Source organism: Rhea americana, unplaced genomic scaffold (genome assembly GCF_003343005.1).
Source record: "Rhea americana isolate MKP2758 unplaced genomic scaffold, rheAme1 scaffold_317, whole genome shotgun sequence".
In the NCBI taxonomy this organism is placed as follows: Eukaryota; Metazoa; Chordata; class Aves; order Rheiformes; family Rheidae; genus Rhea; species Rhea americana.
In genome coordinates, this window is record NW_028186443.1 from 318,275 (window position 1) to 334,181 (window position 15,907).

General features: G+C 45.3%; 1 protein-coding gene across 2 annotated transcripts in view; it reads left to right on the forward strand.

Moving 5' to 3' along the window:
* WSCD1 (WSC domain sialate O sulfotransferase 1) overlaps positions 1-11,408 on the forward strand; it is a 30,455-nt gene extending 19,047 nt beyond the window's left edge. For both annotated transcript variants that reach the window (XM_085310318.1, XM_085310316.1), the window contains exons 6-9: positions 7,593-7,743; positions 8,596-8,760; positions 9,542-9,742; positions 10,857-11,408. In XM_085310318.1, the coding sequence (XP_085166444.1) occupies positions 7,593-7,743; positions 8,596-8,760; positions 9,542-9,742; positions 10,857-11,209 (870 nt within the window). In that variant the 3' untranslated portion in view covers positions 11,210-11,408. The remainder of the gene's footprint in view (positions 1-7,592; positions 7,744-8,595; positions 8,761-9,541; positions 9,743-10,856) is intronic.
* Positions 11,409-15,907: the final 4,499 nt, after the last annotated feature.

Below are 15,907 nucleotides of genomic sequence, written 5' to 3' on the forward strand. Positions count from 1 at the left end.
CCCTGGCTGGCCACGCTGGCATAAGCGCTGATCCACTAAGAACCGGGGCCTCCCCGTTGCCTCTCTATAAATGCACGCGAAAGAGATAAGCACTACTGCAAGCAGCAGAACGATCACACCACAACACTTTGTACTCCACTTGTAATGATAGCCATGGTATGGAAATAAAGGCCTTAGAAAAATCAGATCTCAGGTGTTGCAAGCAAGAATGCTGATCAAAGATCCAACTTTGTTCCCMTACCGATCAGGGCATGGTTTGGCACGTATTTGCATTTGCTGCATTAAACATGGCTGCAGCACCCTCAGAGGAGCTATTTCCATTCACCTGACGGGGACACGTGTACCGGCTAAGTGGACTAGGAGTATGTAACTAATTAAAAAGTAGCTGCAAGAGAAAAAAATAACCATACATAGAGCAGGTGAGCTTTCCTGGTACTTCTACACAAATGTGTSTCTCTCACACTAGGAGAATTTATTCTGCCTTCCCTGTAACCCAATCCAGGAGGGGAATTTTAATGGAATCATTTTAAAATTCCTTGATGCCAGTATACAAGACCACAAGAAAGCAGTTAATAAGCTCGTGTGTGTTTATTGGCTTTTGAGCCAAAGGCGAGAACAGGCAGGCTAATGTCCACAGTCCTTCTGCAGGCTCTTGCTCTAAAGCATCACTTTTTCTTCTGTCCTCTCCATCTATCACAGAGTTAGACCGTGGATGTAAGAACTCAAAGAGAGTTTGATCCTGATGGACTCAGCCTAACAGAAGGGAATATTTGACCCTATGCACAGTCTACTTCAGTGGCTGTTGCTGTAGCGTGATTCTCTTCCCTCCCTATTCTGATGGGACCTTTTTTTTTTTTTTTTTGGGGGGGGGGGTACAGAAGAAGATTCACTTTGGTTAGGTTCAGCCTGCAGCCACACTCAGTCTCAGGCACTAGCCAAACATTCAATTACTCTGTCTTCTAGCATCACAAAATTGATTAAAACTATTAAGGCATGAACAACAAATCTTCTTAATTAGTAGATAGAGTAATTACAGTAGTTCTGTGACGCCAGGTGGAAGGCCTTTCCCAGCCAACACATCCTTTATACTAGCTCATCAGAAGCGTGTTTGGAGAACGCGTCATGGATTAACTCTGTGCAGTGAGCTACCCTGTCTGCATTTTACTTATGTACCACCTGGTACATAGTACATTACAGACATGTATACACATATACTCACATCCTCCATGCATAAGAACGTACAGTAAAAGCAGGACCTCAGAAAATCGGGGAAAGATCTATAACTCATGGGTTAGGTCCTAGTGCAGAGCATCGTCTGCTACTAGCAGGGACCATGCCCAGACCTGTGTCTGAAGGCACACACTACCCCATAGGGGTGGAAATACCTCGACCCCCTGTACATCCACTCAGAGAGTCCCATCTGCCTTCCTGCTTTGGTAGTCTCYGTAGAGATGTGGTCTGCCCTTCATGCACCAGAGTCTAACTGCCCTGATTAACTTCTAAAGGAAGCTGAAGAAAAGGTACCAAACCTTTTCTTTCTCCAAAACTATGCAGGTTTACAACTGTTTACCTTTTTTTCTCTCCTTTTAGCTCTGCTAGGCACCATTCTCCCCCTTTGGAAAATGACTATTAAAGAATATTTGCCTGCAGAAAGGCTGGCAAGATCTTCCTCCATTGAAAAGCAGCAATTACATATCCACCATTCCAGCTATTACACACCACTTGGAATATTGCAGTATTAAATTCTTGTACTTGGTAATACCACTTTCTGTCTGCAAGCAAAATGCTACACAACATCATAAATACCAGAATTACACCCTTTCTTACAATATCACCTTTTYCAAGCTGGCCTTTCCATTTTCTGCAATGTTGCTGTGGTAGCAGTGTGATTTTCTGCATGCCTCAGTTGGCACAGACATAGAGGCTTAATGTTATTAGCTATGGATGAAAGATGCAGGAAGGAAAAACTTGTGAAATCTGTGTTAGAATTTTTCAATGAAATCTGTGCAACTTAGATTGCAAGTACTTTGGAGAAAAGACCGTATTTTTATTTCATAGTTTGTTTTCAGTATGTGCTTTCTACAAATAATCAGGTTGAAATAGAAAAAAATCTATTAAGATCAAACTGCCTGGTTTCAGTCTCATTCAAATCACATCTCATAAAAAGCAACTCCGTTCATCTCAGTGATTTATGCTACAATAAGTAAGGATGAAACCCAAAACAGAGAACGAACTACAATGTACACAAACTACCAGCAACTCCAGTGAACTGGGGCTGAAACACAATCAATCAATCTAAGCTTTAACTCTATGCAATATTAAGACTTGTTCTAGTATGTTACAAACATTTGTCCTGACCTCGATTCTTTTCCTTGCAAAAGGAGATGCCTAGCTTCCTAGCCGATATGAACCTTAGTTCTCCTGAAATCAAGAGAGCCTTGTCATTTTAGTACAGCCTATTATGAGTAAAAGAATTATCCCACCAACTTTATGCATTCTAGATAAGCTAGCGGGCTTGTTAATGGGACTAGTTGGATACCTAAACACAAAAATAAATCTTTTGTTTTTCTTCTAAGTCCCAAAGAGCAGTTTGAGACACAGCACATTTATTTGTTAGCCTTGCAAATTGCTTTATGCATCTGCAGAGGTAGCGTGGAAGAATTACAAGAATAAATTTGAGGYAACAACTATAGATGAAACCTTCTACATACAATTATCAATTTCTTTCTTAATTAACACAGTGATGACATGGCTTAATAGTAACCCATTATCACCCCATAACGTAAAGGTATGAAAGTGTTTCTCTGCCAGGTCCCTTGGCCGGAAGCCATAATTTTCATATATGCTCTTTTATAAGCCAGCCTGAATACCAGATGAGCCTTCACCATTTGAATTATGTTAAAAAAAAAAAAAAAAAAAAGAAAAGAAAAGAAAGCCCTTTTCCTAGTCGGCTATACTATGTAGTATATAAGACTAAAACCTGAAACAACACTAAATCTTGAACAGAGAACCCCAACATTTCAATCCATTTAAAAAATACCTCAGCAAGTTTGCAAGCTTGAACATGACTAACTCTAAGGTGTTTATTTAAGAACATGCCAAACTATCAACTTCAGAAGTAGACCTGTCATTTTGGATGCTGGATGCTGCTACGTTCTGTCATTTACTCATTAACAAAAGACTGCTAAGACTTTGATCCAAATCCTATTGGAAAAAATTGAGAGAGTTTCCAAGGGCTTCAGGTAGAATTTATTTTGACACAATGAAATATGGCCAGATCCTCACCTGGTGCAAATAAGCACAGGCCAACTGACTTTATTCTAGCAGTGAAAGAGGATTAAATTCAGGATCAGGGTCGTAGCAGGTGCATCAAAGAATTGCCCCCCTTGCCTTAACAGACAGCAACACAGAACAAGCCAGCATTTTTATTCAAGGGGTGATTGACTTTATGGTATTTATTCTTTGCTCTTAGGACATCTGTGCTAATGGAAACTTGATGAATGACATCTGGGTTTCTTGCAGAGTGACCATAGCCATTTTTAAATGAACCAAACACATCATTTTCACTTGAGAAAGATACTTCCTTTCATGGTTAGTCCCCTACTGTCTTATTCTTTTGGCACTGAGAAAAAAATTTTAGCTTTATCTTAGACAGACAGTTAACAAAGGAAGTAGGGAAAGAATTTAACAGAGTAATGAGAGCAGAGCATGTTTTTATATTCAACTTATGAATTCCCAATAGATTAATCTAATAAAAACTGATTGAATCATCACATCATCTGTGTTGCTATTGGAAAATGATTGATTTCCTTACAGCACTTGAACTGTCATGTTTAACTGAAGTGCAGACTTATGTGTGCTGAACTTGAGATGGGCTACTCCTGCACTTAAAAATTATGTGGTGGCTTAAAGCAGTAACCATCATTTGGGACTTACATAAATACAGGAGGTGAAAGAAAGTGGATGGATTGTAGTTCTTGATTAAATATGGATGGGAAGACAGGGTTGAATATATTATTTTGCAATCACTTTGTGTGCTGCATCAGGTAGGCACACAATCTGAATAATCAGTCGTCTGATTATAGTGCTTTGCACTGATGCTTGGGATCCTGGTGCATTTCCCAGAACTATCGTTGTGCTTTTTCAGTGATCAGAGCATACTCACTGAAAACGTTTCATTCATGAAGCCAGCTCCCTTTTCTCTCCTATCTCCAAACACACGTTGAAGCCAGAAAAGAAAGCACATTTATATTTAATTTTTATGGAAATAAACTCTTAGACATCCTCTACAGAAYTGAAAAATACTCTGCATTTTCAGGATCAAGTCATGTTGCTGAAACCTTAATGTTGTAAATAAAGCAGCATTATTATCTGAATTTCTCCAGTCATTTTGCAAATGTAAAATGAGATCTGACAGTTTAATATACTTGATGAAACAAAACAGTTCAAGCAGTTGAAGGCGAGATCTTTTTCCTTTAATATGATGGCAATTTTTAAATCAAAATCAAAGTCAGTGGCACTGAAGGAATAGGGAAGGGAGAAGTTAGAGAGGCAATTCTTGTTATCTTGGTTTCTCTTTGCAGTTGGCAAGTGTGCAAGGATTTGACATGAAAAAGGCACTCACTGTGTATGCTAAATCTAAATTAGTGACTAAATATTCTTCAGGCCTGAGCAAAGTAGTATCATTTTACGTTGATAGAGGAAACGTATGCTGAAATGGGGGTAAGAGCATTATTTGTCCCTGTCCATCACAATGATTTTTGGACATTTGGGGGAAAACTAACAATCCAAAAACAGGAGAGGGAGTGAGCAGAGTCTGTCCTCTAGTTTACTGGAAATAAGTTCTGCCAGCATCTCAGTTCTCTGTGTTAGGGTCACGTTACCTACGTTAAATCTACATTAGAGAGCATAAACGCACAGAGGTAGCCACAAAGAAATGTTGAAGATCACATCAGGTATGAGATTGCACTAGCCCTGCCAGCTATTTGGGATGCCATCCTCAAGTAGTAAAAGAAACATCTCCCAGCATCTGTAATGTAGCCAGTCTCTTTAGCATCGCAGATAAGCAACATAGAGGCAAATATGGGCATGCTCTCTTGATTAATTTGTTTGTAAAGACATCCCTTGCCCCTCAGGAGCTGCAACCAGATGTCAGCTCTTCCCCTCCCCCCCCTTTTTAAGTCCTTTTTGTTGATTCTTCCTGAAGGTTAATTTAGATCAAGGATTTGCGTAGCATATATCCATGGATTTTTCCCCATTCCACAAGAATTCTTTACTAGAGGTTTCATACGCAGTGCACCACTAGAATTAGAACACTTTCAAATTAGGTGCTTATTAAAGAAACATAGTGGAGGAAGAAGTCCAACATACCGGCTAGTGAAGATAGCAGGCATAGTATTCAGATACAGGTTAATTCTACCATCTGATAGCCAAAACCAAAGCACGGTTGGAAAGGTTGAGAAAGGCACGGAAATACCACCCCCCCACACACAAATTGGATAAACAACAGAAGATAGCTCTCAAATCATCATCTGACTACTGGGAAAGCTGCATAAAAGAGGGAGTCAGTCTGACTCCCCTGCCTTGCAGAAGTGTCAAATGCTGACCCTAAATCTCTATTCCTCTGAACCAAACCTAGCCACATGTAGTGATGCAGARTGGTTGTAACGCACTATTATACCTTCTAATGCTGATTTTGCCTTCATGGAAGTGATTGTACAAATAAGCAAATATTTCTCCATACCTCTGCCTGGGTCTCCTCATAAAATATCCAACCTTCCAAAATAATTAAACACTTTACAGATGCCAAGTAGCACAAAATTGGTACATTTTTATTCTAGGCTATGCTTGAGGGCCAGGTCATTTATTAGTTTCTCAACTGAAAAAAAAAAAATTGCTTCATTGTAAGGGGAAAACTTCTATTTGCAGGCAGAAACAGAAATATTTTGCCCTTGGATCAAATCCGTAAATAGTTTCTGACAATGTCATATCTCATTCACTAAGCAAACGCGGGCTGTTTGGGCACAGATGGCACACGTGTTGTATTTGACTCCTTATCAGAGGATAAGCACGTGGGGACGAGCGAGAGATAAGCTGCTCAGCAGTTCTGTCAYGCAGTTCTAGACTCCAGAAGATTTTTAAAAGGCAAAAAGTGTTGATATGGAATAGGCAGAATTCGATGCTCTGTGCTCGAATAACCCCCTGAGCTTCCTTCAGCCATTTTGTCGTTGCAGTTGAGCCTGTCCCTGCATGCCAATGCGCACACACTTCYGAGCTAGTCATCAGGGACGCCTTGGAAACCCAAGAAAAAGCAAACCCAGTCCTCCCGGTACGAGGAGGAAGACTGAATTTTAGGGCCAGTTTTAGCCAAGTAGTAAGTGTGGTTTTCCTATTAAGCACACAAGCAATTGCATATTTCTTCAGCAAATAATTAGCACACATCTCCTTCTAAAATTTCTTTGCGTTATCATCACTAGCATAATCTGGGCAGGTGGCTGCATGCCTAGGTGAAGAGAAATCAAGATTCATATGTGCAGGACCTCAAGTTTCCTCATACAGTGCTAAATTGACCTTCATGGATTTATTCCCTATTACTAATCCTTCTGTACCAGAGACCATTTATTTGTTTCTTCCACATACCACAGAGAGGGTTTCTTTGAGGACAAAGACCTCTTTTCTCCTTCCTATCTTACAGCCTGCTGCTGGCCCTGATCCTGCTGCACCGCTTTATTTCATGGTGCAGCAGCAATATTGCTTTGCAGCCTGTTCCGCGTGCCAAGCCAGATGGGTATACCAAAAGTTTAGCAACATCTCAGATGCACTGAAAAATCTCTTACAGCCAGAAGTTTTCATGGTTCGTGGGCATGGTTTCAGGGCACCACTGCTTCCCCGCACAGGCCCATACGTGCGTCAGTGCAGTCCCTCCGAGTAGAGGCTGTAAAAATTACTTGTTACCCTGTTCTTAAATGCTCTTTCCAAAAAGACATGCAGTAATGCTCACGTTYGCTTTTCCCAATGTGTGAACAAGTCATACTATCATAAGTATGTTTTTTTAGGGCTTGACCTTTTCTTAAAGAGATGCAGCAGTTAGTGGGACTAAATTCCTATTTTCCTCCTAATGTTTTAAGTTTAAGAGCAGGTTTCCTTCACAAATTCTGGTGAAGCCAAATGAACGAGTCAGACCTTTTAGCAGCTGAGTCCTCAACTTGGCAGTCTAAAGACAGAGGCTTAAAAGAGACTGCCTTAAAAGAGACTGCCTGGTTCAAGATGCTGGTTTKGGGGGTCAATAAGAACTATTCCTACACTGAAGACGTAGGGTGAAGTTACGTGCTATGCGCTGCAGGAGTATCGTCAACTTACTTTTTATAGAGAAAAGAGTATTCTGAGTTGTTAAGCTTGACAAGCTTGTTGYCTAAAGATCTTTTTAAAATATTGCCACATGAAAGTCAGTAGCAGGACACGGAACACGAGCTTTACGAGGAAGCGCCGAGCACGGCGTTGATCGCGGCGGCGGCCTTGCRAAGATCAGTTTTCCTCTGAGCAGGAGGCGGCCGCGGCGGCACTCGCGTCCTGACCCCCTCCTCCGTCCGCAGGAGTTTCCCCTGGCAGTCGTCCGAGGGACGGAGTGCTACTGCGGCTACCCCACGAGGCGCTTCACGCTGCACGACGGGGCCGCGGGGCCGCGCTGCCGCCGGCTGCACAGCGCCAGCAGCCACTGCCTGGTCTACCAGACGCCGGTGCAAGGTACGGCCGAGCCCCGCGGGCGCGCACGGTGCCCAGCGGCAGTCGCTCCTAAACCTGTGTTCGTCCTGGTGTTTTTCCAAACATCCTTTCGTTAAGCAGCGCAGCCCCCCGGTAGGGAAAGTTAATTATTTTGCAGATGGAGAAAAGGCATACCCAGAGCCACGCAGCATCTCGCGGCCGTCGGGAATAGGGATCCCCGTGCTCCGGCCCCGATCGTCGGCCGCTCGTCCCACCAGCTCCGCTGGCACCGCGCCGGCACAAAGCTCTCTCACTATTTCTTATGCGTTTGCTTTTCACGACCCCCCAGAGAAATAAGGGTAGGATTTTCAAAAGCATGCAGGGAAATCAGGTGTCTAGCCCCCACTGAAGATTAATGTGATCTGGGATTTAACTGCCTTAGGCCCCTTTGAGAAAAACCACAGCTTAAGAGGTTTAACTGAACTCGAACTCGTTTCAGGAGGAGGAGGGGTTTCTCCTGCGCTATAAAACTCGCAATTTACAGGTTTAATGCGCATTCAGGCTTTCACTGAAGAGTCGGCCTGCCAGGCAAATAGCAGGCAACAAACAGGCTTCGAGGGCTTTTTRTCAGAGCTTGCTGGCACCTACAATAGTTTGCTGCAGTTCTAACAACAAAGCATGTCCTCACACAAAACCTGTGAAAGCCTCCAAGGAGGGTAATCTCTTTGGCCTTTTATGGCTGAATTAATTTTGGGAAGTAGCTGACTCGCCACTAGACTCAAATTGATACCTTGTATTGATAAAAAGAAGTAATAAATCCTTTAATCAAGAGCTGTCAGTAGAATTATTAAAAAGCCACCATGCTAACAATGAAATCTCTTCTGTGCTCTGCAGACACCCGCTGCACAGATAGGAAGTTCCTGACCACGAAATCCAAAGTGTTCGTTGCCTTGTCTAGTTTTCCCGGGGCTGGGAATACATGGGCTCGGCATTTAATAGAACATGCCACAGGATACTACACGGGCAGCTATTACTTCGATGGAACCCTGTACAACAAAGGTACCGTTCCCAGAGAGATGGGAAAACGTGTTTTGAGACCCGACTATTTACTTGCTCTGACATTCTTCTATGTGGAATGAAAAAGGCTGTCACTATCATCACATCCGATTAAATTTAAACATGTGTTTGGAACAAGTGGGCTCACATGGTGAAGACAGCAGASGCTGCTTGAATAATACACTAAGCCTGACAGGCAGATACCTCCACAAGAGCCAGACATGCGCTTTGCAAGATCCGAAAACCACTTGCATTGGTCTCGCTGCAGAGGGGCATTTGTGCAGCTCCCCACCTAAGCGAGTGGCCTAAAAGAGAAAGCTGGCTGAACCCCGGGTGCAAGACTTTTCAGTAGCACATGGAAGATCAGGGATAGGTTTAAGTGCTACCACTTACTCAGAGAGGCCAGCATCCCTCAGAGGGCATGRCATTTAGCAAGCACCAAGCACCGACCGTGTGAATGGCAGAGCTCTTTCACAGCTTGCTGCTCAAGAGCTCCTCAATCTACGAGGAAACCCTGCATCCCCACTCAAATCAYAGCTAGCTGCGGGCTTCAGCCAGAGGCAAGGTACTCGTTATGGCAGGCAAAGAGGAACACACAAAAAGATGATCCCAAACCAAATAAAATGAATATGCCTTGTAGGTGGTCAGAGGCGAGGCCAAGAATAAAAGCCAGYTCTAGCCCCAGGTCCTAGATGACAGATTTGGTGCTCTCACAACATATACTGTTTTACGTATTGGCATCAATACAAGTGAAAAATCCAACGATCCTGTCCTTATAAAACAGGTTTTAAAGGGGAAAAAGACCACTGGAGAAGTAGAAGGACTATCTGTGTGAAAACGCATGAAAGTGGCAAGACAGAGATCGAGATGTTYGACTCTGCGATCCTGCTGATAAGGAACCCATACAAGTCGCTGATGGCYGAGTTCAACAGGAAATACGCCGGGCACCTGGGGTACGCGACGGACAGGAACTGGAAGAGCCAAGGTAAGGCGCCGAGCCGGCACAGACCCAGCGGTATCTAGCATGACTTCCAAACAGATTTTGAGATCTACTTTCTTGGCACTACAAAGGTGCTACTGTACTGGAGATAAATAATAACAACAAAAGATAGTAGTGATAAGAGGACTTTACAGTCAGTGCTCCCTGAGCATTTGAAAAGACTTCAAGATATGGTAACCACACTTTTTTTTTTTTCTTTTTTTTAATGCATTTGACTGGCAAGCTGAATAGCACGACAGTAATTTCCTTATTTAATACACTGCTGCATTTGGACTGTGCAGTGGTGAAGGAGTTCAGCACGCACTTCTTGTGCATCGCTATAGCTGGGCTCGACAGACCACACAGGCTTGGTGGGGAGGGAGGTCTTCTGTGACAGCATATTCCTTTCCCAAGTTCATACATCACCTTTCAACACCCACAACCCAAGATCTGTTCATTAAACCAAACAAAACATCCTCCTCAGAAGAGAAAAAGCCTAGAGGGAAAAGCTTCCTTGTACTGTAAACTGCAAATTGGTGTTTCACCTGTAAGTGCCCAGTGCAGCCCAGATCTTCAGCTGGGACCATCTCAACCCTCAGAAAATTAAACTGAGGGTCAGAAGCAGCAAATGGAAGACACCGAGGTGTCACTAATGCCCAAGGCAAAGGCAGGAAAATGATTCTGTAAATTATGTGCCGGTGATCCGGCAGGTGACCCTAAATCCCTCTCACGTGCCAGGAACAGAAGAACCTTCCTTGTTAATCCTATTTCCCTACCTAACCTCCCCCAAAGCAGGGCGGTAAGCGTGCAGATGTGCTGTGCTACAGATTGAAAGTCAGGAGCACCCGTGGCCCCAGCCAAGAGCCGGGTAGCATGCCAGATGCTGCATACCTGCACGTGCATAGCAAATAACAGCMCTGCCTGTTTTCTCAGACTAAGTTGGAAATGGGAACTAAAAGGTATGAAAACCACAGAGGTGAAACAATTTGCCTGAAGTTAGTGGCAAAGCACTGCTCAGACCAGCATGAGWGTGTTACCACCTTGCACCAAGATAACGCTGGGAAAGTGTTGTTAAGATGCAGCATGACTAACCTGTCCCACGTTCCTGTTTTCCTGCTAGAATGGCCCGATTTTGTGAACAGCTACGCCTCGTGGTGGGCGTCCCACGTCCTGGACTGGCTGAAGTACGGAAAGCGCCTACTTGTCATCCACTACGAGGACCTGAAGCAGAGCCTCATCCCCAAGCTGAGGGAGATGGTGGAGTTTCTAAACATGACGGTGACGGAGGACCGGCTGCTCTGCGTGGAAAACAACAGGGACGGGAATTTCAAGCGGTCGGGCGCTAAGCAGAAGGATTTTGAGCCATTCACCCAGGAGATGAAAGATCTGATCAACAGATACATCCTGACCGTGGACGAGGCCCTGAGGAGGAGGAACTTCACAGGGCTGCCCAGAGAGTACGTGCCGAGATGATGGCCCTGGGCGCTCGGCCGCGTTCGAGGAATCGAGAGAAACAAGGGCAGGATGAGGGACGAGAGCTTTGGAGCGGCGGGAGCCGAGGCGCCGGCAGCGCCGCGAGCCCGCGGCCGGGGACAGCGCGGGGGTCCTGCCCCTCGCCCCCCGGGCGGCAGCCCGCGTGGCGCCTCCGCGCTCATAAACGCTTTTCACCCGAGCTTTTAAGAAAACGAGTCGCTTTGTTTTTTTCCTCCTCTACCGCTGCCTGCCCGCTCCCTCGTGCCGTGCGCCGTGCCCGGGGCGGGCGGGCAGTGCGCAGCGGGAGCCCGGGGCATCCCTGGAGGGGACGAGGGCCGGGGGATCCCCGCAGGGGGGACCCGGTGGATCCCCGCAGGGGGGACCCGGGGGCTGGAAACGGGTGCTGGGTCGCGCGGCAGCCGCCGCTTCCCCTTAGCCAAGCCGCTCCCCAAGCTCCTTCCCAGAGTTTCGCTGCTTCCAGCTGCCCCGCCGCCAGCGGAGCGCGGCTGCCGAAGGGGCGGAGCAGGCGAGCCCGGGCTGCGGCGCCCCTCGCCGCGGGCCGGGCCGGGCCGGGCCGGGCTCCCGGAGCACCGCGGCACCAGCTCCTTTGCAGGGGTGATTCTGCGAGGCTTCGGTCTTTCTGAAAGACGCAGTTTGCGCGCACGCGCAGCGTTTCTCTGGCGCGGTGCAGAGCCCCGACGCGTGCGGGTGATCCCTGCTCGCCGCACCYGCTCCCCGGGGCCGCTCCGATCCGGCACCCGAGGCGCACGGTGCAAACACGCCCGCCAGACCCGCACACCCTTAGAGGGGAAAGTCAAACATCYGCGCATGCAGCGCGCGATACTTCAGGCTCCTCCACAGTTGCTCGCGCAGCCCCTGCCAGGGTCGGGGACACAGCAGCGCCCGGGCCAGCTGCGCCCGCGCCCGGCTGCGAGGAAGCTCCAAAGCAGGASCGTCCTCCCATTATGGCTTACCAAGTGACAGGTTCTTTCCAAAACAGGTATTCACACGCTTTGAAGCTCCGTTTTGGTACTAACTGCTGTTGACTGAGTTGAGTTACATCTCGTGGAATTTGATCCCAATCCTAAGAAAGTTGTGGAAATACCTACTTCCACACAAAGAAACCGCTCCCATCCACACTAAAACACATGCGTGAGACCAGGGACCAAGATTTGGGTCCATCACAAAACATTAAGACTAAATGTTGTTTTATACTGCTAGAGAGGCAGCGTAATAATTTTATAAGTTCATTACAAAAAGCCAAAGACTACTTTGATCATTTCAGCTCTAAATGGTGAGGAAGAAAAGGACAGTTCACAAACTCTTAAAAAAGGCTATTTAATTACATGTGCATCCTGTAATGAAGACTCTAGGCTAAAATTAGAATAGAAGAATTTTAATGAATATTTATTAGCACTGTGCATGCCAAAAATCAGCTTCTTTAAAAAAGAAAACGTAACTAATCAATTCTTTGTAGAGGTGATAAAGGAACTGCAGTTTATACATATACACACACATATATGGACACAGGTKTATATCATTGTTACATATTTCATAAATGCTAATTTAAGATTGTAGAAATAGACAAAGATTTCTTGGACCACTGCACACAATCCATGCTACCAGCTGYGTCACAGCATGTAAGTTATTCTCATAAATACATTAGCTTCCAATCTTTAAAAAAATAATAATAAAAAAAGAAAGTTAATCTGCTGTACTCCAAGAAGGTTCTTGCAGAACCTCTCTAATGTAACRGTTAGGAATCACTCGTCTTTTAGCATAAGTAGCCCTTTTTATTTGTGCCAAGGGATGCTCACAGACACGGTGGCTCCACCCTCCTTGGTGGAGCAAGCTGGTTCATCCAGCCTTGCATACAAATGTGGCCAAATCCCAACAGGTTATATGGGCATGTAACCACTGCAAACACAAAAAGACAAAGCCATAAATTTAACCTTGCCTTGGCCTCTGGCCAATAATTGCAACCCACCTGAAGCAGTGGCGGGGAATAATTTCCTCTCCCTGTCTTTTAGCCTTAATAAAGAGAAGGTGGAGGGGGGGATCTGTGGACAGGACAGCATTTTTATTTTATTCCAAGCTCCTATAACACGCACCTTTTGGGGCYGGAGCTGCCACTCTCCCGCGTTCACGGCACGCTGAAGATGACCTGATCTAAATGGAGTGCATCCAGCCTCCACGCACCAGTGCCAGGGCCACTCGGACACCGCTTGGTCCAGGAACGAGGAGGAACAAGCGATCCATCGCATGCGGCTACAGCACTCCAGGTCACGCAAGATTTTCTGTCTCCCTCTCCTGCAGGGCCACCTCCCTCTGACCTTTGGGGGATTTCTGGCAGAATAAGAGCCACAGGAGCTGACATAAATAGTTATGTTCACCCTACTCAGCCCAAAACTTGGCTTAAGATAGCTCATCCTCTCCCACTCTCCGTGAGATTATATCAAAACAGGGGAAAAAAATTCTCAAAATAACATTTGAGACTGTCATACTTCACAAGCCACCCAGGTGGACCTCTCCATATGTCTGGAGAGGCAAAGCAATGGATAGAATCCAAAACCTGGCAGCAGGAATGAGAGGACAGAAGGCTCTGAAAGAAAGTAGATCTTTCTAGACAGTGCAGGTTTTGAACTAATTTTTACTAGGACTCTTCTGCTTCCTGACAGGTCAGGGGCTGACACTAGCTATAAAACTAGTAAAATTGGTCAAATTAAGTTGCATTTGGGACTGTTGTGCAGTAGGAGATTATCAGTGAATGTTGGTTTTATTTGAATTATTTTTCCTCCTGTATCCATTTTAATGAAAAACAGTTTTCTTCATCAGTTCATGTATTTTTTTTAAAAAAGCGATTTCCCTGCAAGGCAGGTCTTCCTACTCTCAACAAGCTCTACACTTATCCTACCGAGCTTTAATTAACCAGGATGTTTTAGTCAGAAAAAATAAGCTATCACGCCATTAAAAAACATGTTGATGTTCACTCCATATACATTTTCCTTCTAATTTGTATTCAATAGCAGCACATTAGAAATAAAAACATGCATGCAATTCCCTCAAGCTTCAGGAAGTTAAAGCTTTGATGAGTCATAAGCAAGGAAAAAAACTCCAGAAAACAGAGATGCCGCATTAAAAAGAGACGAGTTTAAGACCTGAACTTTTCAAAGCAAACAACTACCACAATAAGCAAGTTGGAATCAAGTCTCTCCATTAAATTGCCACCGTGTTTCACCCAGAGAGCCCAAGTCTGATCCCAACCGCTCTGCTGTTCCTGTTGCCAACTCCAGAGCTCCAAGCCCCGCTCCAGCCACACCACCAGGTTTGACCGAAGATGCTGTTGGTTTGCATTTCTCCTCTCCTTCAACAGCCATTGCCAAGACCTACAGCATAAAACATTCACAGACTCTCTCCTGACTGTTCACTGCAGCCGGTGCGAGGTCCATCCCTTCAGAGGGCAATATTCCCCGTCATCCTTGGGCACTCCGGCACTGAAGGGGCTGGTCGCCCAAGCTAACGTCCCCAGAGATGAGAGGCAGTAATGAGGTATTCCCGCGTCCCTGCAGGTCAAACCTCCCTCTGCACGTGACTACAAGCACCTGCTCTAGCAGCACAAAAGCAAGAGTTAGTTTTTCTAGATTAGTTGCTTTTTTGGGGGACGGGGGGGGGACGGGGGGGCGGGGAGAAGGGAACATTTTGTCATGCATCTTCCACTGAGGAAGAACTGGGTGTCTCAGTTCAAAAATCTATTTACCAGTTAAGTACACTTGCACTCTTTTATACACGGGGAAGAGGAAAAGAGCTAAACCTAACCAGGAACAGAGATTTAATAGCAGGCAAAATGGTTTTGCTTGCTGGAAGCCAGCTGAAAAAATAAAGCCTTTAAAGCAATACTAAAACGCATTAACGTCATCACCAGCCTTCATACGCAATACAGCCACGCTGCACTGCTTTATTAATTTTCCATTAAACTCATTTCTACTGAAACATATTATTCATTGCCAAGATGAAGCTACTACTCTGAGACAGAAACATTAACCTCCATAAAATAATTAAAGGATAGATTTTCAACATGAGACCTTGCGTGTCACCTCTCWGGATCCTAATGTGCCTTTCACTGGCCTAGAATATAATGAGATGCTCAAATATAGAAAGTTGAGTTACTGTTTTTCTCAGTTGTGACATTTACTCAGCCAGAAAGATCCAACTTCTCAACCACATTACTAATAATTTACTTTTGACCTTGGGTAGTTGAGAGTAATCTTTAAGGAAGCAATCCTTTTAATCTCCTTTTTCTTTCAGCATTTAATTACTCCAACAAATTTCCAGATATACGAATTATAAAGGACTAAGTCAGTTCTTCCCTTTTGAACTACAGGGTCACACAGAAAGACTATTTTTAAAAAGCTTTCTTCATACTCAGACCAGCAAAGCATTTTATCACAGCATTTGTTCTTTTTCCTTAKAGCATCTGTTTATTTTTAATTAATGGATCCCAGGTGAGAAGCTTTTTCCTGTTGCGATACCGTCTCCCACTTGACCGGCAGCCTCGGTCAGCCCGCGGCGTGCCCGGATGGCGCGGCGACGCCGACAGCAACGCGCGGGCACGTCCGGGAGAAGGCAGGGAGCGCGTCGGGAAGTACCCCGCTTGGGGACCGGGGCTGGGGCTCTGCCAGCGGCCGCCCGCGCGCGGCG